This window comes from Gobius niger (genome assembly GCF_951799975.1).
Source record: "Gobius niger genome assembly, chromosome: 15".
NCBI classification, from domain to species: domain Eukaryota; kingdom Metazoa; phylum Chordata; class Actinopteri; order Gobiiformes; family Gobiidae; genus Gobius; species Gobius niger.
The window spans coordinates 784,168-809,179 of NC_136866.1; the positions used below are offsets into that span (position 1 = coordinate 784,168).

Here is a 25,012-nt window from a genome sequence, read left to right on the forward strand (position 1 = left end):
GCCAAACGCGCTTCTTTTTCTCCGTGACATGATCGTTAGGTAAGAATAAAGAACAGGTGTGTCCAGTTATAACGAGCTCCATCTTCAGCTGCAGCGCAAACATGACTGATCTGTTCAGACGCTCAGGGATGTGTTTGTTTTGGCCTCAGCTGACCTGGAAGCACCTCGGGCACATCCTTTTTTATTTTTTTATTTTTTCTCTTTGTTTCTCTCTTACGACAGAAATAATGAAACGCTGTTTTACAAATTAAAATCAGGCCATAAGCAGAGAATTAAGACATTACATTACAGACGTCGAGCACTTCCGTTCCGCTGTTACGACACAACTGAACACTCAGTCGTTCACCAGGAGAGGGCGGAGCCTCAGAGAGCAGGATTCAGGAGGATTACTGAGAGCTGCGTGAATGAAGCCACAAACCACTCTGGGGGTGTTTTTGATAAGGAAATAGCAAAACAACATGGCTAAAAGCAACAAAAAGTCGATTTTGCATGATATAGGACCTTTAACCTAACGCTCACAGCTCAGGACAGAGACACAAGAAGCCAATGTTCCTGATTTAGTCCTGGTTTGGACATACTTTGGTCTCCACGTGGCATGGTGGGGGGTTGTGTGTGTTCATTCGTAAAGCAATGCCTTCAGAGATAACGCAAATAGTCCTGAAAAAAACAACACATAAAAAAGTTTGGACTGGTACTGTACTTTATTTGCCATATGTCCCTATAGGGATCACAACAGCAACAAAAACAATACTTCCGAGCTGGTTTAGCCTTGGTTCAGTCCACATTCTCATTAGTAAACATGCTAATTAAAAACTACAGTGGCTATTTATAGATGAGACTTTCATATTTTATTTAATAATTGGCTCTTTATATCCCACAGGTTACAGACTCCTACTTCATACGTCCTCATTATCTCGATTAAGCCCCCTCACTTGATCCCTCTCTTTCTGCAAGGTTAACCCCATCATACGGTGTTTCCTCGATGCACCTTTCAGAAGCTCCGTCCGCTCGGATACAAACACACTGTATCCCCGCCTCCCCGTCCCAGTGGATCTGCAGAACACTTGAAGGTCATTTGTTATGATAAGCTTGTGCTGCGTTCAGGGACATCCTCTTCTGCCCTCGTCATGATACGATTGTGCAGTTACTTAACCATGTGTGTCCTTCTCCTTCCTCCCTCTCCCTCCCCGAGACGCCTCACCGCTCCGCTCATACTTCATGTCATGTTCCGTAACCCGGGGCCATGCCTGCGCTTTAGCCTCTCTGCCGCCGCCGCTGACCCAGGGGAGAGCTGGAACAGTGGTCCACTACATAATGTCTTCCTCCCTGTGGCTTTTGATGCGACCGCTTGCATCACCAGCACAACCGCACGGGCGCAGCTGGAACTGTCCCGAACCAGGCGTTTGATACACTGTGTCGAAAATGGTCCTGCGGAGTATGTGCATATATCTTAAGGCGGTGCGGGGTGAGAACGAACACCCTGGGCTTAGGGAGGTGGAAGATGGAGGGATTTGGTGGCACGAAGTAGGTTGAGGTTATGCTGAGGACAGAAACTGGACTGTTCGCTTGAGCTAAATACGAACCAGAGCCAAAGTTAGGGCTGTGCAATTAATCGAAATTCGATTACGATTTTGATTATTAAGGATGCTCCCGCTCGTCCTGTGCGGTTTGTGTGACGCGTCTGATCAGCTGAAACACCAGCGCAGCGACAGAACTGTAAATAATATCGTACTAATATGTTTTATACTTAACTCTTGAGATAACGCCACTGTTCAGAGCTCACAGCTGTTCAGAAGCCTCGACATCCTTAACTCAGGCCCTGGTTTTGTTTAGTAGAAAAGTCTAAAACTCTTCTTCAGGAGCAGATCAACGGAGCTCAAACAAACTCTTATTACTTCAGCTGCTGTGATGATTGTTTCTGTTCCTTCGTATTTCACGAGCTAAAGGCTCAGGCTTTGACATAAAAACATTGTCGCTGAGTGATGATGTCATCAGGCCGCGCCGCTCTGTTGGACAGGTGTGAGGGCTGGCCAGCAGGGGGCAGGTGTGAGGGCCGGCCAGCAGGGGGCAGGTGTGAGGGCCGGCCAGCAGGGGGCAGGTGTGAGGGCTGGCCAGCAGGGGGCAGGTGTGAGGGCTGGCCAGCAGGGGGCAGGTGTGAGGGCCGGCCAGCAGGGGGCAGGTGTGAGGGCCGGTCAGCAGGGGGCAGGTGTGAGGGCAGGCCAGCAGGGGGCAGGTGTGAGGGCCGGCCAGCAGGGGGCAGGTGTGAGGGCTGGCCAGCAGGGGGCAGGTGTGAGGGCTGGCCAGCAGGGGGCAGGTGTGGGGGCCGGCCAGCAGGGGGCAGGTGTGAGGGCTGGCCAGCAGGGGGCAGGTGTGAGGGCTGGCCAGCAGGGGGCAGGTGTGAGGGCTGACCAGCAGGGGGCAGGTGTGAGGGCTGGCCAGCAGGATTAGGACTAGTTTAGAAACATGAGCATATTAAAAAAAAAAGCTTTTATTGTCCAAAGAAAATGTCGTCCATAGTTGTTTTTAAAATAACAATAAAATTGAATAAATAAAATAAAGATTATTTTTAAGGCAACAAATAATCGTTTGAATAATCGTGATTTCAATTATTACTAAAATAATCGTGATTATTGTTTTTTCTATAATCGAGCAGCCCTGGCCAAAGTTACTGAGATTGGCAATAAATGACTGAACTACGACTAAGCCACTCGGCTAAAGCAACATAGTCCAGTGATCTTATGGGATGGGGTTTAGCTGTGAGTTTAGTTTTGATTCGACACAAACTAATACCAAAGTGATGTAACAATGCAAAAGTAATAGAAATGAGGATTGAGACAGGTATTAAAATGTCAACATTGTGGTGTAACTCCACCCATCACTGGTTTATAAATCCAAACATGATTGCACAATGTCAAAATCATTTAGTGAACCTATTGAAATGAGTCAAGTCCGTAAAACTGGGCATGAAACAGCAGATCGATCAAAGCTGTTGATGTGAGCTTTGTTGATTTTGTTTTTGGCCGCGCATCTGTGTCAACCAGTAACTCTGAATGATGAAAAGTTGAAATGGATGTAGATGAAAACCTTTGTTTTTGAAGTTTGAACATGAGCGGCTCAGAGGAGGAAGTTTGATCAGGATAATCAGCAGCGGCACACACAGCCTTCTTTGTGTTCAAAACACTGTGAAGCGCTGTGCTGCGTGTGATTGGCTCTAACACAGGAAGTAGAAGACACCCCCTCAGTAACCGAGCGTCACCCCTGCCCTCACGCTCTGAAAACGATTTTAAGACAGTAATCAAACTTAAAATGAGTAATTACTTAGCTGGCAAAATATATGTAAAGATTTAGAGAGAGAATTCGATTTCCCTCAGCTGTGAAATCAGTTTTTGTCTTGCTCTCCGTCCGCATCATCACGGCGTATGCACCGTCTATGGTTTTCCGCTCCACGGGGCCTTTGCATTTACCGCACAGAGCCGCCATACATTATAATGGACGTCCGAGATACGCGTGTCATGGTTCTCCGTCGGTTCTGCATCAGTTCAAATCGAGAAAAATGGCCCACTCAGCCCTTCACCGAGAGCACTCACGTCGGGAGCGCTGTAGATACATCGCGTGCTTATGGAAATGGATCACGCGTGCAACGGAGAGGGTCGGCAAATGTCAAACGGCGCACTTGGGGAAGAACCTCTTCAATTTCTCTGAGAGGAATCAAAGGTGTTTGGATGAGCGCCGCTTTCGCCCCGAGTCTGCTGATGGTTTTTCAATCAAAGCTGGAGTGAGAAAATCGACTGGAGTGTGCGCAGCCGACACTTACTGTAAACCCAGGATGTGATTCTGCGAAGAGCAAAGCACACAGCCCTCACACAAGAGCAGTAAGGTTTACTCCGGGGCGAAAGGCCGTCGCTCCACAGCTGTTATTACATTGATTAGCCGCTCCACACCTGCTGGAACCATCAGCGGCCGCGTCAGTCACCTCCACATGTGTCCTCTCTCCGCACACCACCGTCTTCATTGGCTTAAGTACTTATCGATTTCCTGCATCCACATCGGCCGCTCTCATGGAAATGTTCGGTCCGGCCCTTTAATCGAAACACAGCAGACCTGTGAGGCTCTGTCGTGGATTTTCTTGCTTAATAAAGCTTAAGAGAAGTTTGTCTAGTCAACATGTGAAGTTTATTACACAATGCATCGCGGAGAAGTTACCCATAACGCTGAGTTATGTTTAAGCTCTCCCTGCTCAGCTTTGGCCTCCTCTTTTATAAGTTGAGAACCACAGACAGAGCAGCAGGACAGGGGTCATACACAACAAAGGGAAGCCCAGAAACACAGAGAAATGGTAATACAGTTGGAGATGTTAATGCAGCCACCAAAAGACACTTTGCATGGGAATGAAATCATGGTGGCGTTTGGAGGCAGAAGGAGATCTTTTGCTGTTGGGGAGATGGGCCATTTGGGACCTTTGTCTAAAGGTGCGAGGGCCTCGTCTGGGGTCCAGGGAAGGCCGGTCTCTCTACCTGGTTTAGTCAAAGGCCCAGCAGGGGACCCAAGACAGGACGCCAGTGTGGTTACTAATTTAACTAACTAAATACTAATACTAAAATGCCATAACAGCTCCAAATGCAATGCTTGCACAATACCTGGCAACGCGCGCCTCGCAGGCAGCCTCGCAGGCAGCCTCGCAGGCAGCTGCCAGCGCCTCCACTGCAGCAGCAGCAGGAGGAGCGCTCCGACCAGGTGAAGAAGAATCATGTGGAGAGAGTGGATTTATCTTCAAACGCCAACTGTTCCTGTTCATTTACTGGATCGCCGTCTTGTCACCATCTTTATTGGCTTGTTGTTGAGCAAATGTCTTGTTTTAGGACTAATCTTATCATATCTACATTTGTTCTTGTCTCGTATCAAAACTGAGCCCTCATTAGGGTAATCGTTTGTCATGTGGCGGACCGGACAAAGCTCCGTAAGTCTGCAATTTGCAAGTGCCAGCCTGCAGAAAAGGGCTGAATAAATAAGAAAGAACATGTTGAAGTAGAAACTTATTCAGCAATAAATATGCAAACGAGAATTTTCCATTGTGGCGACTCCTTTAGGGGCTGCACTTTCTAATGGATGTCACAATATGAAGCATATTAAAGCGCTCTTTGTATCCACACGAACATAAAGAATGACTTGAACTGCACTGCTGTGGTTGAGAATCATCTGTGAAGGGTCTTTACGCTGTAGCTGAACAGATCTGGAGCCACTGCATCCCTCCCATTGTGAAGAAGGTGAAGATGAGCATGTACTTATATTCCCATAAAAACAGACTCTGTGCGTCTCCGCCGTTTGGCCGCAGATTGAACGGCTGTGGAACAATGTACCCGCAGTCCAATGCCTTTCGAAACACGATCACATTTCCACCACAACAAGCACATTTCACACGAGCGATGAGGCCCCGCTAACGGAGCTGTGAAAATATTTGCTGAGAAATGGAGGCGAGAGAGGGAGACGGAGTGTTTCGGGGGCTCGATACTGGGTTATGGCACAATGGTCTGCGGCTCGCGGAGACTGGGACAGAATTTGAAGTGGATGGGCCAATTTTTTTTTCTTTTTTTTTTCCTTCTCTCCGCCATCTCGCTGCCTCCCACATCTGCCGCCATCATAATAACAGGCAATAACCCCCTCTTTCAGCAATAACCCAGACTTTTACGCCCATAACGTGGCCTCAATAAATAACGTCGTGTTTTTTTCCGAGGGGGCCGTATTTTTCAAGCTATTTAGTCGCGAGCGTTTCGTCTTCAGCCTCCTCGGTGTAAACGGCGTCGGAGCCCATTACGGAGTAACGAGACGTAGTGAAAATAACAACCTCGGTGACTTGTGATTACACTCTGAAAACATCACAGAGATGACAGGTCTGTTTGCATAGACGTTACAGACGGCTCCTAATGGCAAGACACAATATGAGACGCAAACAGTCTGGCAATTTGCAATGAACTTTATCACGGGAGATAGTGATGCGGGAGCGGCGGTTTTAATGATACGAAATGTGAGGTTTGGATCTCATCTGCAGTGTGTAAATGTGGGCGGACATTCTGTGCTTTGTATTCGCTGGTGTGATTTATTTCACGAGCGTAAAGGTCACGATCTGTCAAAGGATCCGAGAGCGGACGAGTGTTGGTGACACGACAGTTGGTTCACACGAAACGCTCAAATTGTAACGACTCCTGGGAAAGTTGTCCGGACACAAACTGCCGTCATTTATACTTTGGCTGTATCCGAATGTCCACACTACTCCCTATATAGTGACTATATAGTGGTCACTTGTGTAGGGGTGTCCGAATGTCCAGAGAGAAAAAAGTAGTGCACTCGAAATTTCCCACAATGCATCTGGAAAAGTAGTGAGCATCGATGGTCACTAAACGGGTCAATATTTCCCACAATGCATTGCGAGAGTCGGAGAAGAGCCTGACAGCCACAGGTCTTTGAACTAAACAACACGACTGAAGTAAATCAGCTGTTTCAGTCGTGTGTTTGTGTTTCTCATGAATAAACGACCTAAATATAAACGGTTACGGTGAAAAGATGCTAACGTTAGCTGCTAACCTTTAGCTTGCGCTGTTAAATGACCGACAGCTTCCTCTCGAATAATCCAAGCCATTCACGTAAAATCCATGTGAAGTAAAAGTGTATCTGTCTCGTATTAATCCATAAATTTTCCACTGTCTCTGAGTCTGGTTGGTTTTGATCGCAGAATTACATTATTCCAGGAGTTTCGCGAACTTTTATCAGATGTAGTCGCTCAATCTGCTGGTGTTCGGACACCGGGCTGTGACCGACTTTCGGGTCTCTGAGCTCACGCTGGGGTGACTTTTTTTTTTTTTTTTTTTGCTTTTTTGTGATGACAGTAACTCCTGTAAAAATGACAAAACAGTCGTTCTGTTTCATAAAATAAACGTTTGTACCAATAAATAAATTCAGATAAAAAAATAAAAAAAAACATATCTGCAGCCACAGCGCGCGTGACGTCTCACAGCGCGGAGAAAGTAGTGCCTTGTGTCCGAATCGCCAACAGAATATAGTGCGGCCTATGTAGTGAATGAGGGGTTAGGGGATAGTGTGGACATTCGGATACAGCCTTAGTCATTAGGCGAGGGAAATTCATGGGCATCCAATTAAGTGTGTTTTATTCCACCGTATTTATTTGTTTGGGAAAGTGCACGTTAATGAACACACATATGTGCACTGTAAGTCTGAAGCCGTGATGAGGGGTTGTAATTTCCATCTGTTTCATATTCTTACTCATATGCACTCATTTGTGTGGAGAACATACAGACTCCACACAGTCAGGCTTCACTGGGGAATTGACCCCTGACCTTTTAGCCGTGAGACAAGAGCATTAATCAGCAAGGGCAGTGCATGATGTCGTTAACCTTAAACCTGAAAGAAATACTCATTCCTGTTTTAGCACAAGTGGAAATCCCTGGTGAAATTGGATTTATTTAAGTGGGGGATACTATGGAAAACCGACTTTTTAAGCTTTTACTATGTTACAATGTTGTTCTTTCATGTTGTTGTTTTGAGAAACCTTTAAATCCTCTTCAGTTGGTTATTCTTAGGCTATCAGCTTGTAGCTTCTATGTCCTAATCCTAGCTCCTGACCCTTAACCTTCAGCTGTTAGATCTCTATGCGGTTGGGGAGCTAGAGCTTCAGCAGCATTTGCTCAATTCGACCGTCCTCACCCAGGGCAGGAAACACAGGGGAAGTGACATCACCAACAGCTTTTTCAGAAAGAATCACGTTACCCATATAGTATTGGACGACGAAAACATTCCTACTCTTGGCCATGGACTCGAACATGAATCACAATAATTACACGTAGACCTCAAACCATGTCCAAATATCAGACAGTTTAAATATCAATACAAAGAATGGATTTTCTCTAAGTATGTATCGGAAGAAAATCTCTGACTTTTCATGTTCAGCTGTTGTAAACCTGATGTTGATGGTAGGTAGTTTTCACACTGTGTATGACAACTTGGTTTAGATCACAGAGCTCAGATTACTGTTTTAAGGAAGCCTAAAAAGTAAATAGGAAAAGAGTCTGACAGTACTTCAAAGGGGTGGGACTAAATAAGTGTTTACTCCCCCCACTCCTTTTCAGAACAGCCTCATCTCAAATGTGCAAAAGGTGAAACAAAATTGACGTAAATGTATTGAGCTGCACGTCTGAAACTGAGCTCACGACTGCCACAATCATGGCAGGTTGTTTTTTGAGTTCGTATGAGTTTGTGTTTTTATGTTTTGTTTATGGTCCCAATAAAATCTTACAACACAACACAACACAATACAATACAATACAACACAACACAATACAATACAATACAACACAATAATGATCTGAAACCACACAGAAAACCGACGATGATAAAAAGCCGCTTCAGATTTACCTTCCACACTTTTTTTGTCGCTTTTATGAAGTTTGTTTTTTGCAGAATCTTATTATTATTTTCTTCTTCACATAAAAAAATTATTGTAATAAGCGTCAAAAACGAGGATGAAAAGTGCAACAAAAAGGCCACAAAGACGTGTCAACAACACAAGGACAAAGATCTGCTTAGATCAGTTTTGCAGGTCTTAGCTTTCAAATGAGGGCTGTAAGAAACTTCTAGATGTGGGTAAAGCCCAACTGGAGAAAATGTGCTCGGTTAAGGCGATGCTTAAGAGGTTAATCCTCTCATCACAAAGTAAAAACACTCACCACAGCTTCACCACAGCCACACAAACGGCTTATTCTTTTTCCCTTTTTCCCTCTGACTCTTTACCGAAACAGCTGTGCAGCAAAAGGGAGCACGAGGAGGGGGGTGGGAGTGGCTTACAGCGAGATGACAAAATCAGGAAGTGAAAGTAGATTTTGTTCTGTTTTATATCTATATTCCATTTGTGATAGATGTGTTTAAGATTATTGCCAGTTACTCGGGCTGCTCGATTATTGAAAAAATAATAATTAGATTATTTTTGTCATAATTGAAATCACGATTATTCAAACGATTATTTGTTGCCTTTAAAAAAATCCAGCAAAAAAGTGTCAAAAATCCAGCAAAAAAGTGACAAAAATCCATCAAAAAAATGACAAAAATCCATCAAAAAAGTGACAAAAATCCAGCAAAAAAGTGACAAAAATCCAGCAGAAAAAAGACAAAAATCCATCAAAAAAGTGACAAAAATCCATCAAAAAAAGACAAAAATCCATCAAAAAAGTGACAAAAATCCATCAAAAAAGTGACAAAAATCCATCAAAAAAAGACAAAAATCCATCAAAAAAGTGACAAAATCCATCAAAAAAGTGACAAAAATCCAGCAAAAAAAGACAAAAATCCATCAAAAAAAGTGACAAAAATCCAGCAAAAAAGTGACAAAAATCCAGCAGAAAAAAGACAAAAATCCCCAAATTAAAAATTAGAAAAAAAAAAAATTGAAAAAAATAGAAAATACATTTTTTTAAAAATAATTGAAAAAAAAAATTATAATCGATTTTTCACGATTATGCTAATTTTGTAATCGTTTACTGTTGTAATCGAAATCGTAATCGAATTTCCATTAATTGCACAGCCCTACCAGTTACCTGTGAAAAGCCCCCTGGTGCCCCTGTACAAAAGAGCAGATGGGAAATGGCCATCATCGGGTTACGCATCATAACTACATTGACCCCCCAGAATCCCCCTGTAACGCTCACTCCCAGGCAGGAGAACACCCTCCTCCCCAGCCCTCCTCAAAGCGGCTGCAGATGGAGCATGTGGGGTGCGTTTCATTAGTCTGTCAGAGCGCATGATATTTAGAGCCTCTGCGCCCGGGCCAACACTGGAAAACTCAATCAGCGCCGTGATTTCATAACCCCAAAGCACTGACAGGGCTTATTTTATCGCCACGCTGATTCATTCTAATAAACGCTGGCTGCCCCGTCGCACCACGCCTTGAAATACAACCTCCCCCCTCCCCTCCATCAACGCTATACACCCCCCCCAAAACCCGCCCGCTCCCACCCGCGCCTCCCTGTCCTCCTTGGGCCGACCCGGAGGAAGGGCCGGGAGGGGAGGGTGGACGGATAAATCAGAATTGTCAGTGCTGGAAGCCGTAGATAATCCATCGCTGCTGGTTCATGCTTAGCACCCACACACACACACCACCCTCCCGCACAAATCCAGCCCGGCGCTCGCCTGCTATAGGGCCATTGATTGCGGGACGAGAGGCGCGATAAATAAGGGGAGGCACGGTGCGCGGGGTGAAGGAAAACAATTATCGGCGGAGGTGGAAAGCACATAAAGTGAAGAATGATAAACACTGTGAAATATGATTGACCGCCGGGTGATGTATGGAGGCCAGGGGACAAGCTGAGAGGCCTGGGCCGGTGCTGATATCCTTGAAGGGGGAGATGAGGGCTCACTCTCCCCCTGCCACGGGGGCTGAGACATGGGCCAGTGCAGAGGTGGTTTGGGCCATGAGATCAGAAACTAAAAGGGAGCGTGGAGCTGGACCGAAAGTTGGTGTAATATGAAGTCATGGCAGCGGAACGTCAGCCAACCCAGCGAATTTTGTAATGATCAGATACTAAATTGTATCATTTTTGATGGATCGGAAGAGGAAGATGTTTGGTGATATTTGGAATGGTGTTAATTTCGTCGACTAAAATATTTAGTCTTTCACTAGCAAGGACCACGCCACAACAAATGCAATTAAGATTTTATTCACAAGGTTATAGTGTGGAGTGAAACTGGGCGAGACTGTGGGCGGGGGCTCCGTCTCGGATGAACCCAGCCCTCTTCTAAGCAGGAGAATCATTGCTGAAATGGAACAGACATGAAGGGAGGGAGGGCGGGGTCGACAGTTTCAAACACACTGAGATGACGAGGCTTGGCTTTGGTGTATACTGGCTCGTGAGTAATTAGAGGCGTGGTCAGGTGTGCAAAGTGTGATAGGTTGAGGCGTGGTCCTGCTCCTGAACCTAGTCAATAAATATTGAAATTTGAAGTGATATTTTTGTGACTAAAATTGGACTAAACCTAAATGAAAAGTTTCTCATGAGACTAAAACTGTGACTAAAATGTCCAGATATTTGAGTCGACTAAAATCAGACTAAATAAAAATGAAAAGGAGAGACTAAAATCATCCAAACTTGTATTGAGCGTCTGAAAAAGCCTAATTTTATTCCTCATTTTTATTTAAATTCACTGCCAAATGAACAGGTCTGAGCTGTGTTCATGTGGAGCAGCTCCATTAAATCAAGGACCACGATTAAATATGATTATAATGAATATTATCAATGCAAAGTCCACTAAATTAGTCTTCATTTTAGTCGACTGAATTGACTTGCAATTTTAGTCGACTAAAACTAGACTAAAATTGAAATACATTTTAGTCAAAAGACTAAAACTAAAACTCTTTTTTGCTGGATTTTTGTCTTTTTTTGCTGGATTTTTGTCACTTTTTTGATGGATTTTTGTCACTTTTTTGATGGATTTTTGTCACTTTTTTGATGGATTTTTGTAAAATAAAATATGTTGGCAAAATTAACACTGGTTTATATTAGGTAAGAAAGTCTCCTGCTCGGTCCCAAAATGTTAAAGAACCGTGGCTTCATCCAGTGTCTCAGCAGTTGGAAAATTCTCCACATCTTGAGCATCTAGATTCGGATTACTGTTCATTTGTCTACAGAAGTTCGTTCCACCGTCGCTCCCCTACACTTCTTTGAAAGCAAAGATAATTTCCACAACACTAACTTCTTCCTTTCCGTGCTCTTGTCTCCACAGACCACGGACGACATAGTCTCCTCGGCCGAGTGCTCGAGCGACGACGAGGACTTGGAGGAGTGCGACTCGGGACACGCAGGTGGGATGGGTGTGCCGACATGTGCTTGCTTTCAACCTGGTCTGGTTCTCTTCCTTTTACTTTGATTTGCTGCCGAGGAGCCTCTCCTCCTTTAGCATCAAGCCCCATGGGAGCTCCAAGTGTAACTTCAAAAGTCTTCCGCTCTGTGGTCTCAGGGTTGTTTTAGCGCGAGGAGCAGTAGGTGTTTGATTCATGATATTTTTGGGAGATGGAGGATAGACAGGGAAAGTGGAAAGCAGAAGACGAGAAGTGGAGATTTTTGTAGCGTATCGAGACATATTGAACCATTGAATGTAGAACAGCGTAAATGAGCGACTATGATAAGAGGAGTTAGATGGTTAGTGCTAGATCGTCTGCTCTGGAGGGACAGTCTGCTGTGATTTTGTATAGATCTATGAGTTGGTTTGTCTAAAAATACAAATAATCCTAATCCTTAAAGTTAACCCCTTAACTCCCACCTGAACCGAGCACAGTTTCTCCAGTTTGGCTTTACCCCAATCCAAAAGCTTCTGGAAAAAAGCTGTGAAAATAGCAACAAAACTGAGACGAAAACAATTGAAAAATTGATGAAAAAGTGGCAAAAATGTGACAAAAAAATGACAAAATTGATTTAAAAAAATGACAAAAAATTGATTCAAAATGGACGAAAAAATGACAAAAATGTGATTAAATGTGACGAAAAAATGGACGAAAAAATGACAAAAATGAGTTGAACACCCAACAAAAAATGTTGGGGAAAAAATGTTGGGATGACGTGAGGAAAACGCTCCTCTGGGTTCAGGCGGGAGTGAAGAGGTGAACCATTTCCCTGGCCCTAACCTTAATCTGTGTCATGATATCTCACGTTTTCACAGCAGACTGTCCCTCCGGAGCAGAACATCGAGCACTAACCAAGTTAGATCTCTATCCTCTTGGCATGGAGTTAAATTGCTAAGAACCTTTCAAATAAGTAAGGAAACTTTATTTGTTGAGCCTCTTTCACAAGAATAGCTTCATATAGTTAGAACAGTCTATAACTATGAGGGTAAAGAACAATATAGATCAGAAACATGCAATAAAAGGGAGTTTAGAGAAGAGGCAAGGCTCATAGAAGGGTTCCAGCCACTCTAGATAAAGCAATCATGAAAGGAAATGTAGGATTGAAGAACAGTTTAGTCACTGCGTCACTTTTTAGGTTCGTTATGTCAGACAGTATCAGGTTAGAGATGTTAAAGATCTTTTACCTTTACATGTCTCAGCGCCATCTGAAACATGTAAAGGTTAAAGATCTTTAACATCTCTAACCTTAGTGTCTGACAAAACCAACCTAAAAAGTGATACTAGAACACAAGTAGACACAACGTTACGAAGTTTATAAGTTTCCGTAAGTTCTGCACACAGCTCCAGAACGTGTCAGCTCAGGTCCAGCTTCGTTACAAACTCCACCTCCGAGACCAAGTTACACTTAGCTATGGGGCCACTGGCCGCGGACATGATCGAGCGTTGATACTAATTTTTTGCGCTCTCAGCATTCGGTGGAGAGCCAAACTTTTCCTCAAACAAAGTCCCGAATTAGTATCAAGCCTCATGTCGCCCGCTCTGATGCTTCAAAATGTATCTGCCCTGTTCCCGGTTGGTCTCCTCTTGCTGTGTGCGTACCCTCCCCCCCCACCCCTTCTTTTGCCACAGTGGATACATTTTGAGATTCTTCCGAGAGCAAAGATGCTTTCAGCCGATTGATACTGTGATATGTAGCAGACTATACCTGCAACAGAGCCTCTTCCTCCCCCCGCCCCCCTCTTCCTCCTCTTCCTTTCTTCTTCTCTTGTTTGTACCTCTGTTTTTTCTTTCCGTCGGAGGCTTGCCCTACCTGAAACATTCTAATAGAGAACAGATATCCTCGAATTTCTGTGTAATACATCGTCTCTCTCCCCCCTCCCCCTCCGCACGCACACAAACAAGCACCACACGCCCGTCGCTCTGGGGCTGGATCAGAGTGAGAGGAACTGACTCGGCGGGTCAGGGAGAAACGAGAGTGAAGTGGCAAACAGGAAGCTGTTTCGAGGACACTTGGGTTTGGCCCGTGTTAGGCACAACAAAAAGAACCGCAAACACGAGAGAAACCTGGAGCTGTTCTTCTGCAGGACTTGCAGATACGTGGAATAAATATGCAACCATTAACCAATTAGAATAAAAGACTTAAGCAAGAACATATCCCATCGTTGTGGGGTTTTATGTATAAATTACAACCGAACCTTGACTATAAACCTGGTCCACGGCTCAAAACAATAGTGTCCAAATGTGTTTGTATTATTTACAATTGAAAATCTGCAAAATCATCCCAAACTTTATAGTGAAAAACAGGTGGTGATAAAGTGAAACTACACATATCTGTTTCAGAGTAAATCCTATATTTGATATCAACATTACAACCTTAAAGGAAAAGGCCACCGTTTTTACATACTGAGATTAGGGCTGAAACAACTAATCGATTAATCGACAACTAATCGATGACTAAAATAGTTGTCAACTATTTCAGTAATCGATTAATCGTTTTCTAGTGAACACAGACTAAAATAGAGCAAAAAAGACATGACAATTATGTATTTTGGATGAAAACCTACTTTGTTTTTAAAGTGAGGGTCTGCAGTGTTTTGTACATTATAAATTTCATAAATATCTGTCTTTGTCTCGTCCAATCAGAAAGCAGAATTAGCACAAAGAGCCTCCCACAAATGTTTACTTTAAGTTTCCTCCATCAACATGTCCTCAAGCGGCGCCACTTTAGCTTCATGTGGTCAAAACATTGAAAAAATACAATTTCCACCTTTCACAGCCAAGCGATTAATCGATTAATCGTGAAAATAATCGGTAGATAAATCGATTATCAAAGTAATCGTTAGCTGCAGCCCTAACTGAGATGTGTTCTTACCTGAGCTTTGACAAGTCGATATGTACCTGTCTGGTCTTTGTTCGTGCCCATGGAAGAGCTTGGTAGCTTCTAACTTCACCCCCGTTTGGAGCCATAGGAATACATTGGGAGAATGAAAAACAAGCCAAATGCTTGTTTATGCGTGACTGAGGGCACGCACAAAGACCAGACATGTACGCATCGACTCGTCTAAGCTCAGGCAAGAACATATCTCAGCCTGTAAAAACAGCGGCCTGTTCCTTTAAGCATTGTTTCTTATATTCAATTTCTAACAGATGAGACAAAAACAAATGGACGTTTTGCACTTTGTTGTCTCGTCTGTTTGAATTTGAATCACATTATTTTGTCAGTCTTATATGAATAGCAAATCATCAGACGCACATCATTACCTTATAAAGAACATCGTTTCATGTGTAATTATTCCACTTATCTGTTGCCTTTACAAAATCCCTTGAAGACTTGGTCACGGTCTAAGGCGAACAGCGAACAGCACACGGTGAGCGCGGTAGAAACTCGCTGACGCCGTGGAAACCCTCCTCCCTCAGGCCCAGCGCGAATCACGAGCAGCTGAGACTGTTTTGATTGCTTCACCGTCCTTCGGAGCCCCATCCCGGCCTGCTAATTGATGCAGCATTAATCTGGCTAAATATGCCTGAGCTTAGCCGCACCTCGCGCATGTCCGCCTTTCACCGCTCGTAATCAGGGCCCCACAATGCCCTGCCCTTTCCCTCCGGTTATCAGCGCGCACAGCATTGCGAATAATCAACTCTTTATTTTTTATGGAGAGCCGGGATTTTAATATTGGGCCGCACAGCGTTCCCCGTTTATTTACTTTGAGGCCTTATCGCGACGCAATAGCAATTGTTCTTGAAATTCGGACCATGTTTGCCGCCTTGTACTCCGGTCCGTTTGATGTAAGCACAAAGAGTTCTTTCCTAGTGTGCGGCTCTTATCTCTAAACACAAATGGTTTTACTAATTCGGAAATGACTGGTGTTTAACGGGGCAATTTCCGCAGCGTGTTTTTGTCTGTTTAAAAGCTCAAACCCGAGTGTTCTCGAAAGTTCTCGGAGCGTAGGGAGAAGTTTGTGAGGAGAATGTGGTACCCTCGCCTCATACTGGGACAGTTTCCGCCCGGAGTGCTGTGGTACGGGTTCATCCAGCTGTGATTCGGGTCGTCCTTTAGCCGGCGACGTAAAGGGTCAAGTGTCTTCGTCGTTGTCACAGCGAAAGTGTGTGCAATGACTAAAACGCTGACCCCTCTCCCCAAACGAAAGGCATCTCATGAGACAATCGATAAAAGTTGTAGTTGAAGTAATAATTGATGAACGTCTCAATGAAATGCGTTGTCACATGGATTGCAACAATGGGCAGGGGTTTCTGGTTCCTGAAGCACATGTTCCTTTGTTTTAGCCGATCTCTAGAATCTCCATTGATCGATCTTGCATAGGTTGCGTTCACGACATTCTAGAAAGCCATGTCATTTCAGTTGGAGAAGCTCTACAACTCAATGGGAGACCCACAGTTTTGTGAAGAAAGATCCCTGATCCTTATTTGGAAGTGATCGGATTCCCAAACCCTTCCATCCTTCCATCAAACACTGCAAAAAGTGAATATCAAACACTGGCTTAAATGTCTTGAATTGAGGAAATGTTTCTTGTTTAAAGCAGCTTTATCTCATTTAGACTTTTTTTTCCTGATCTGACCAAGTTTATTTTGCTCTTTTGAGGACGTTTGTGACCAGTTCTGAGGTAAATCTCACTTGAAATAAGAAAGTAAAACTGCCAATGAGATGAGACCAATGTTCTTACCCCATTGGCAAAGAAAATGACTTGAAATAAGGACAAAACGTATCGAAACGAGTCAGAAACGTCTCCAAACAAGTGAAATAATGTGGGTCAGGAGCCCACCTACACCTTTCACTGTCAAAACATGTCAAATTCGGATTAATATGCTCAAATTGAGACTTTTAAACTAATCTACCAGTGAACCAACATCAGGCTCATCATTCTGGATATCGTCACGACTTGTGGACTCCGTTGTGAGACAGTAAATCGACCTTAGTTCATATGTGCTGTGAGAGAAGACGTTGAACTTTGTGACAGCTTTTGTCTCACGTGGATCAGTCCAGCCGTGACAGAGACATGAACCATTATGCCATAGTTACTCGGTGTTAGAATGTTGTGAAATCAACCTATTAAATCACAAACTCTTTTAAGTCAATGGGATGAAAGTGAAGGCGAAGTTTGCTTCTGGAACCCGAGACCCCGGCCCTCTGTCGCGCTCCTTAATCCCAAACGGGGCTGATGAATCCGAGGACGCTGGAGGAGTCTGACCGGACGGGCTCGCACCGCAGCACTCCCCGGACCAGCGCAGCGAACATACATACACGCCCACACATGCTGCACATCCTCCATGTTGACACAGAAATTCATCTCGTCATCCCTCTCGCCCCCGCTTCCTGTCGTGGGACCAGTTTTTCCGCATGCTTTTTCTGTTCCTCTTCTGTGCCTGCACATCGATACATCGTGTGTGACGATCCGGATCCATCTGCCCTGGGTCCGATTCCCTTGATTTGTTTTTTGTTTTCGTGTGTGTTTTGGGTTTTGGGGGTTTGAGTGCTTGAACGTGGGCGGGGAGGGGGGGGTTTGACTGCGTTGATGTTGTGTTTTTGTTGTTTTTGTTTATTATTATCATTATTATTTCATCACCATGTCCTCATCACCCGTCGTCACCATCTTCCAAGCAAGGACAGAGCCGCTCCTCCCGTTTTTGCCTCATCTTGTGCCGCATGAACTTTTGGTGGTTGGATAAAAATTCTTCTAAGTTCCCTCCCCCCCCTCCCCTTCCGTCATCATCATGGCTTCCAAAAACGAGACTCCCCTTTTCCCTTCCCCCGAAAAGAAACGCCCCCTTTCTTCACCACCGCCATCGTCATCTCCGCCACCGCCACCACGCCCCTCGCCATTTGACCACATAGGGAAATTGAACGGCAACAAAATCTTTTCTTGCCATCTCCCCGTATTTTTGGCCTCAAGAAAGTTGTGTGTGAAAGAATGACTCCTCGTGTACCTACCCCGAGTGACCCCGCCTCCTTTTCCACTCCTCCATCCCATCCCAGCACCCCCCTCCTCCTCCTCCTCTCCGCCTCTCCTGCATATACATGTCTGTTTGACTTGCGGATGGCATAAAAAAGACTTTTATTGCCACAAAGTATATCTGTTTTTCTATTCTATCTGTTGCTCCAAGTAGAAGGTATTTGTGGCATGCGATGTTACTGGACTGTACCTTAGCGTAAAACAAAAAAAAAGTAGCTTAACTCCCCCTTCCCCCCAGCCCCCCTCCTCGCGCCCCCCGCCCACTTTACCCCGTGGCTTTTGCATGGACTTGATTGGCAGCCATTTTGTGTGCCTCTCCAAACCCATAACCCCAGCTGGCTTCGACTACATGTCAGTGTGTTGTTCGGGGCTGCTCCCCCCCCTCCATGTCGGTGCCTGCTTTGCCCCCCCTCGTCAGTGGCCGATTCGCGCGCCAACAAAAGCAGCATTGTCTGTCATCTGTCTGTGGTGCGTTGTTGGTCGTTCCGTGTTTTTGTGTGTCTATTATATAAGATATTGTTAAACCTTTTTTACCTCAAACCTCCCCCCTGAAATGTCCCCCCCCCCCCCCCCGGAGTTCCACAAGAGGGACGCGTGCTGTGCAGCGACGCCACGGATACGACACAATAAGAAACCGTTATTTTGCAAACATGGCAGCTCTTCATTCCAGGTTTAAAGCTCGCGGAGGCACCAGGACAGTTATTCACAACACAAAGAGTGAAACTGATCAAGACAAGTACCTGAAATCTACACACATTACAAATACACTTTAGGTTTTCTTCTTTAAGGGCCTACTTTCACTGGGCTGTGTCATGAAAACACAATTCACCTGTTGTTTGCCATAGAAATACGGTATTTCTTCACAAAGTGTCGTTCATCCAAGGTTTATCTTCAAGTTATATATCAAGCTGATCTCACACTGGAGAAATTCAGCTAGAAAACATCACACAGACAGCAAAATGTCCAAACAGTTAAATAGTAAATAGACGTATCTTATATACAATGACTGCAAATACTTTAAGGAGAAAAAAGTATAATCAACAAAAAAGTGCAGGGTGAATCAAAAGGGACTATATCAGTGTTAATGTCGTCGACTAAAATATTTAGTCTTATTTAGTCAAAGTGATATTTTTGTGACTAAAATTGGACTAAAACTAAATGAAAAGTTTCTCATGAGACTAAAACTGTGACTAAAATGTCCAGATATTTGAGTCGACTAAAATCAGACTAAATAAAAATGAAAAGGAGAGACTAAAATCATCCAAACTTGTATTGAGCGTCTGAAAGAGCCTCAGATCATGTTTAAAGGATCAGCTCTGAGCTTTGTTCATGTGGAGCAGAAACATGAAGCAGAGGAACAACATTAAACATGATTAGAATCAATATTATCAATGCAAAGTCCACTCAATTAGTCTTAAATTTAGTCGACTAAATTTACTTGCAATTTTAGTCGACTAAAACTAGACTAAAATCAAATTACATTTTCGTCATAGGACTAAAACTAAATTAACACTGGACTATATGCAAGTTGGTCATTTTTTTCATGCTCACTACCATGAAATGCCACCTCAGGTCACATTGCACATTAGGATATTGCTGGAATATTTAGGGGGAGAAAATAGATATTTTTTACATTTTTAAACTGTGTAGTCCCTTTAAAGAGACAAGATGCAAGTCGGTCATTTTATTCTCACTACTGCCACCTCAGGTCTTACGCGTAACTGCAGGTTCTATATTATTTACACATTTATTAACACCTTTGTGAGTGACAGTGCAGGATTTTAGAGGCAGTTGAGGTGAACAGGTCTGAGCTCGTTCTCACATCAGGACATGGCTATTTTTTACATGTTTAAACCCCGTCTAGTCCCCGTAACCTATTGTCATTGTTAAAATATTATTGTTAATATTCATTCATTTGGTTCTCAACTGGAGGGTCGAGACATAAAAGCGGGTTACAGGAGGCATTTTCTGTTGCTCGCTTCATTCTTAAAGAGACTATACGGAGTTTAAAATGTTACAATGATCTATTTCCTCCCCCTACACGTTCCAGCCATGCCTTCATGTGTAGAATGAGCCCAGAGATATTCACCACGACTTCCCTTCCCTGGAATATAGTGACGGGTGAAGCGGTTGAACAGGCGTTGACAGCAGTTGGAGGCCATTTGAGTGCGTAAATGATCAGAAACGAGTCCGGTGAAGCTGTCTGTGCTTTAAAGGGACTATACAGAGTTTAAAAAGTGATGTATTTTCCTCCCCCTACATGTTCCAGCCGTGTCCTAATGTGTAGAATGAGCTCAGACCTGTTCACCACAACTGCCTCTAAAACCCTGCACTGTCACTCACAAAGGTGTCACTCCGGGTCCGAAGTGCCGTCATGCACGAGCTTAATATAGAACCCGCAGTTACGCGTAAGACCTGAGGTGGCAGTAGTGAGGATAAAAATGACAAACTTGCATCTAGTCTCTTTAACAAGGTTTATAAATGAACTGAACAAGATGTACAGAACTAGAACACACAGCTTTCAACAAACGTCAAAATCCATGCACACACATTACATTCTTCAACAATAAAGCTAATCTAAACTACAAATTAATTAAGGTTAGTGCTGGATGGTCTGCTCCGGAGGGACAGTCTGCTGTGAAAACGTGAGATATCATGACACAAATGAAGGTTAGGGCCAGGGAAATGGTTCACCTCTTAACTCCCGCCTGAACCCAGAGGATCTTTTTCCTCACGTCATCACATTTTTTCTTCCAACATTTTTTTGTTGGGTGTTCAACTCATTTTTGTCATTTTTTTTGTCACATTTTTGTCAATTTTTCGTTAATTTTGAATCAATTTTTTGTCACATTTTTGAATTTTTTTCATCAATTTTTTTGTCATTTTTTTGTCAATTATTTATCAATTTTTTGTGACATTTTTGCCACTTTTTCATCATTTTTCGTCACTTTTTTGTCACATTTCCATCATTGTTTTCGTCTCAGTTTTGTCGCTATTTTCTCACCTTTTTTTCCAGAAGCTTTTGGATTGGGGTAAAGCCAAACTGGAGAAACTGCTCGGTTCAGGTGGGAGTTAAGGAGTTAACCTTAAGGATTAGGGTTAGGATTAGGATAATTTGTATTTTTAGACAGACCAACTCATACAAAATCACAGCAGACCGTCCTTCCGGAGCAGACGATCTAACCATTAATTCAATCTGTGATCAGAGCCTGAATGTGGGTCAGTGGGCCGTTTACAGTCACACAAACCATCTGCTCTAAAAGGTGACGTCATCTCGCCCTCATCTACTGCAGACAAACCTCCAGCCAAAGAGTGTCGTTTAAACCCGTCCTCCGTCACTCTCTCCACGCGCTCTGGCCCAGATGCAGCAGCCTCTTCACGACAAATCGGAGATGTTTTGGAGAACAGCAAACAGCCAGCCTATTTATGATTTCATTTCACAGTGATTAACGGCTTTGGCGCTCGTCATTACCGTGTAATCAGAGCAATTCTGTGATTAATATGTAATTATACTCTCATAATTGATGCAAATGATTTTCCATAAATCTGAATCCTCTCCCCTCGGGAACACGTCAAACTTTTCCCCCGCCCGATTTCAAAGACAGATAAATGGCCACTTGAATGCGCTCGCGTGTCGCCGGGAACATTCTGACCTGATGTCAGAGGAGCGAGCGCCGCTAATTACATCCTTAGCTCGGCTGGTTTTTTTATTGGGGAAATGGATGTCCTCTGTCTTTGCGTAGGAGCCATTTTGACGCCGCTTCACAACAGGCCTTTTAGTTTTACATCAATGGGAATCGTGCGAGTCGATGCGGGCGCCAGCAGGACGGCTCATCGTCTGCCCGGCGCCGAACGGGCCTTTTTAAATCAACTCCATTTGCATCTTAAAAACATCTGATGTAGAGGGAAAACAGCTGTAAAACAACACACTGGCATCTTTTTTTTTGCCGACTTCATGAATTAATCAACGACTTTTTTTTTTTTTTTATGCAAGTGTTAGTTTGTTTTGGGCTTTTGACGCTTGCCTCAACTTTTGATAACATCTGTATATAAATTTTAATAGGATTATGCAAAACGAATAATTCACTGCGGCACTCAAAGGAGGGAAAGAAAAAAAGTCGGAGATAAGAAAGTAGCGAGTCGACAAAGTGAAGCATTTGGGAGAGATTTCCCAAATGTAGCTGTTATTAGTAAAGACACAGTTAGCAGCTGCATTGAAGCAAGTTAAGTCCGTGTGAATTAAAGAGAGTGAGAGTGCACGGCTAATGATTTACACACTGTGTACATGGGTGATGGAAAGAGTTACATGGCAAAAGGTGAAAGCGGGCGGCTGTCTCCTCTGCAGATACAAAGATAAATCATCAAAGCCCTAGAACTACACAGCCGCTGTTTTTACTCTTATTAGGCAGCATAGATACAGACGGCGTCTCGTCATAGAAGGGGGCGTGGCTTCGCCGAGGGGGAAAATAGAATCTTTTTTGCCATTTTCTGGTGGAATATGAACTTATTTATCACATACAAATATTATCTCACATATTTGGTGACACTTTCAACCACGCTTTCCTCACTGTGTGACATGTTGCTGGTTAGAAAATGCCACACTGATAAAAAAAAAAAGGCTTATTTTAACCTCTTGCTACACAATTTTTGCTAAAACATAGTTAATTATATTTCAGGTTTTGCTAAAGATCGTACCCAGCTTTGGTGATGTTTATAGTTTCACTTCCTAGTTGGACACTGACAGGAAGTGACTGTTGCCGTGCCAACCATGTTATGTCAATGGGAAATAAATCAAACTGTTATAGAAACAGACGTCATAGAAGGGGGCGTGGCTTCACCGAGGGGGAAAATAGAATCTTTAGAGAAACACGATTTTCCCTCTTTTTATCCATTTTCTGGTGGAATATCAACTTATTTATCACATAAATAAAGTCAGGTGTAAATCGGGCCCATGTGGATTTTCTCACAGCAGATTGTTCAGTAGAAGTGAAAAAACGGCAGTCGTAGCTAGCGCCAGCTAACCGTCAGCATTAGCCCGATGCTAACATGTAGCATCATGTTAGCATTCTCCGTTTTTCATGTATTTATGGGCTGTTGAACCACTTTGCTCCTCCCCATGTCTTTGTATCTTTATTTAGTAGAAACTATGTTCATATTTCAGCGTTTGTTACAGTCGTTTTTGAATAATTAGAGAAAATATACAGTTTTTCGAAATTGTTTTCCCCCCTTAACTGTTTTCAAAAATGACCATATATGGGCGATTCCAGAGATGCCGTCTGTATCTATAGCGTGAATGTGGGTGAAGAGTGGGGGGAAGCCGGGAGGCGAACTCGCCCCACTGAGACCGGCTGCAGCCAAAACCCCTCGGCTACGTTTCCACAACTCCCTAAAGTTTACATCCAATATTCAAGGCAAAAGTTACTTAAATAGTCAAATCCTCAATCTGTCTTACATTACGCAACTTTTTACAGCTTCGTGCCAAGTTATTGTGTCGTTGCCTCATCAGGAGTTTACATGAGGCTGTGTTTTGAGACAGAGTGCTGTGGCGCCTGCTCAGACAACGCTCTCCTTACCTCAGGCCCATTTCCCACTTACAGCTCACGTCGAAGCAGAAACACGGAGAACTTAACCTCGCTCCACCTGAACCGAGCACGTTTTCTCCAGCTGAACGAAGCGACGAAGCTGCGACGAAAAACAAGGATGAAAATACAAGAGCAACGAAAGTGCAATAGAGAAGCAACAGCAGACATGATGGAAAAGTGAAGACAAAGAAAAGGAAGAGTCAGAAAAAATCTGCAAAAAACAGGATGAAAACATGTCAAAAAAGAGTCAGAAAGCAGGGGGGGGAAAGTGATGACGAAAGCGGCAAAAAATGACAAAAACACGACAAAAAAAACGACAAAAATTTGACAAAAACGCAACAAAAAAAGTCACAGTCAGTTTTGTAGGTGCACTGCTCTATAGGCTGTGGGCTCCAGTCCAGAAGCTTTTAGATTTGGGTAAAGCTGAACTGGAGAAAATGCGCTCAGTTAAAGTACATATGACAGGTTTAAATACTTTTTTTTAGATAACATCAGTTACAAGTTCATCATTTTACCTCAGTGAAGCTGCAGATTTTTAAGCTGCTGACAGGAAGTGACATAGATAAAGGTAAAGTCCCATAGATACATACAGATCTCTGGAATCGCCCATATATGGTCATTTTTGAAACCAGTTAAGGGGAAAACAATTTTGAAAAAATGTAAATTTTCTCTAATTATTCAAAAACTACTTAAACAAAGTCTGAATTCTGAATATAGTTTCTACTAAATAAAGATACAAAGACATGGAGAGGAGCAAAGGGGTTCAACAGCCCATAGATACATAAATAATGGAGAATGCTAACACGATGCTACATGTTAGCATCGGGCTAATGCTAACGGTTAGCTAGCGCGATCAACAACTGTCGTTTTTTCACTTCTACAGAACAATCTGCTGTGAGAAAATATCCACATGGGCCCGATTTACACTTGACTTTATTTATGTGATAAATAAGTTGATATTCCACCAGAAAATGGCAAAAAAGAGGGAAAATTTATGTTTCTCTAAAGATTCTATTTTCCCCCTCGGCGAAGCCACGCCCCCTTCTATGACGAGATGCTGTCTCTATAACAGTTTGATTTATTTCCCATTGACATAACATGGTTGGCACGGCAACAGTCACTTCCTGTCCAATGAGGAAGTGAAACTATAAACATCACAAAAGCTGGGTACGATCTTTAGCAAAACCTGAAATATAATCCTGTTAACTATGTTTTAGCAAAAAATGCAAGAGGTTAAAACAAGCCTTTTTTTTTTTTTTATCAGTGTGGCATTTTCTAACCAGCAACATGTCACACAGTGAGGAAAGCATGTTTGAAAGTATCACCAAAAACCCTAATATGATATGATCCTAACATGACGTCCCATTATTAAACCACAATATGTTAAGCAACGTAACGCAGGATGACCACAGATCTCTCTCGCTCCTCCTGCACTTGCTCTTTCAAATCTATCCCATCATAAAGTCATCGTGTGTTGATTAAGCGGGCAGTAAATCCATGTGTAACCGGGGCAGAACGTCACGCCGCGTTACCGCTCCGGGAACCCACGGAGCAGCAGATCC

General features: G+C 43.4%; 1 protein-coding gene across 2 annotated transcripts in view; it reads left to right on the forward strand.

Annotated features, from left to right (window-relative positions):
- The window catches only part of nrxn3b (neurexin 3b), a 498,054-nt gene that overhangs the window by 460,666 nt on the left and 12,376 nt on the right, over positions 1-25,012 (forward strand). For both annotated transcript variants that reach the window (XM_079571780.1, XM_079571779.1), the window contains one exon: positions 11,782-11,860. In XM_079571780.1, the coding sequence (XP_079427906.1) occupies positions 11,782-11,860 (79 nt within the window). The remainder of the gene's footprint in view (positions 1-11,781; positions 11,861-25,012) is intronic.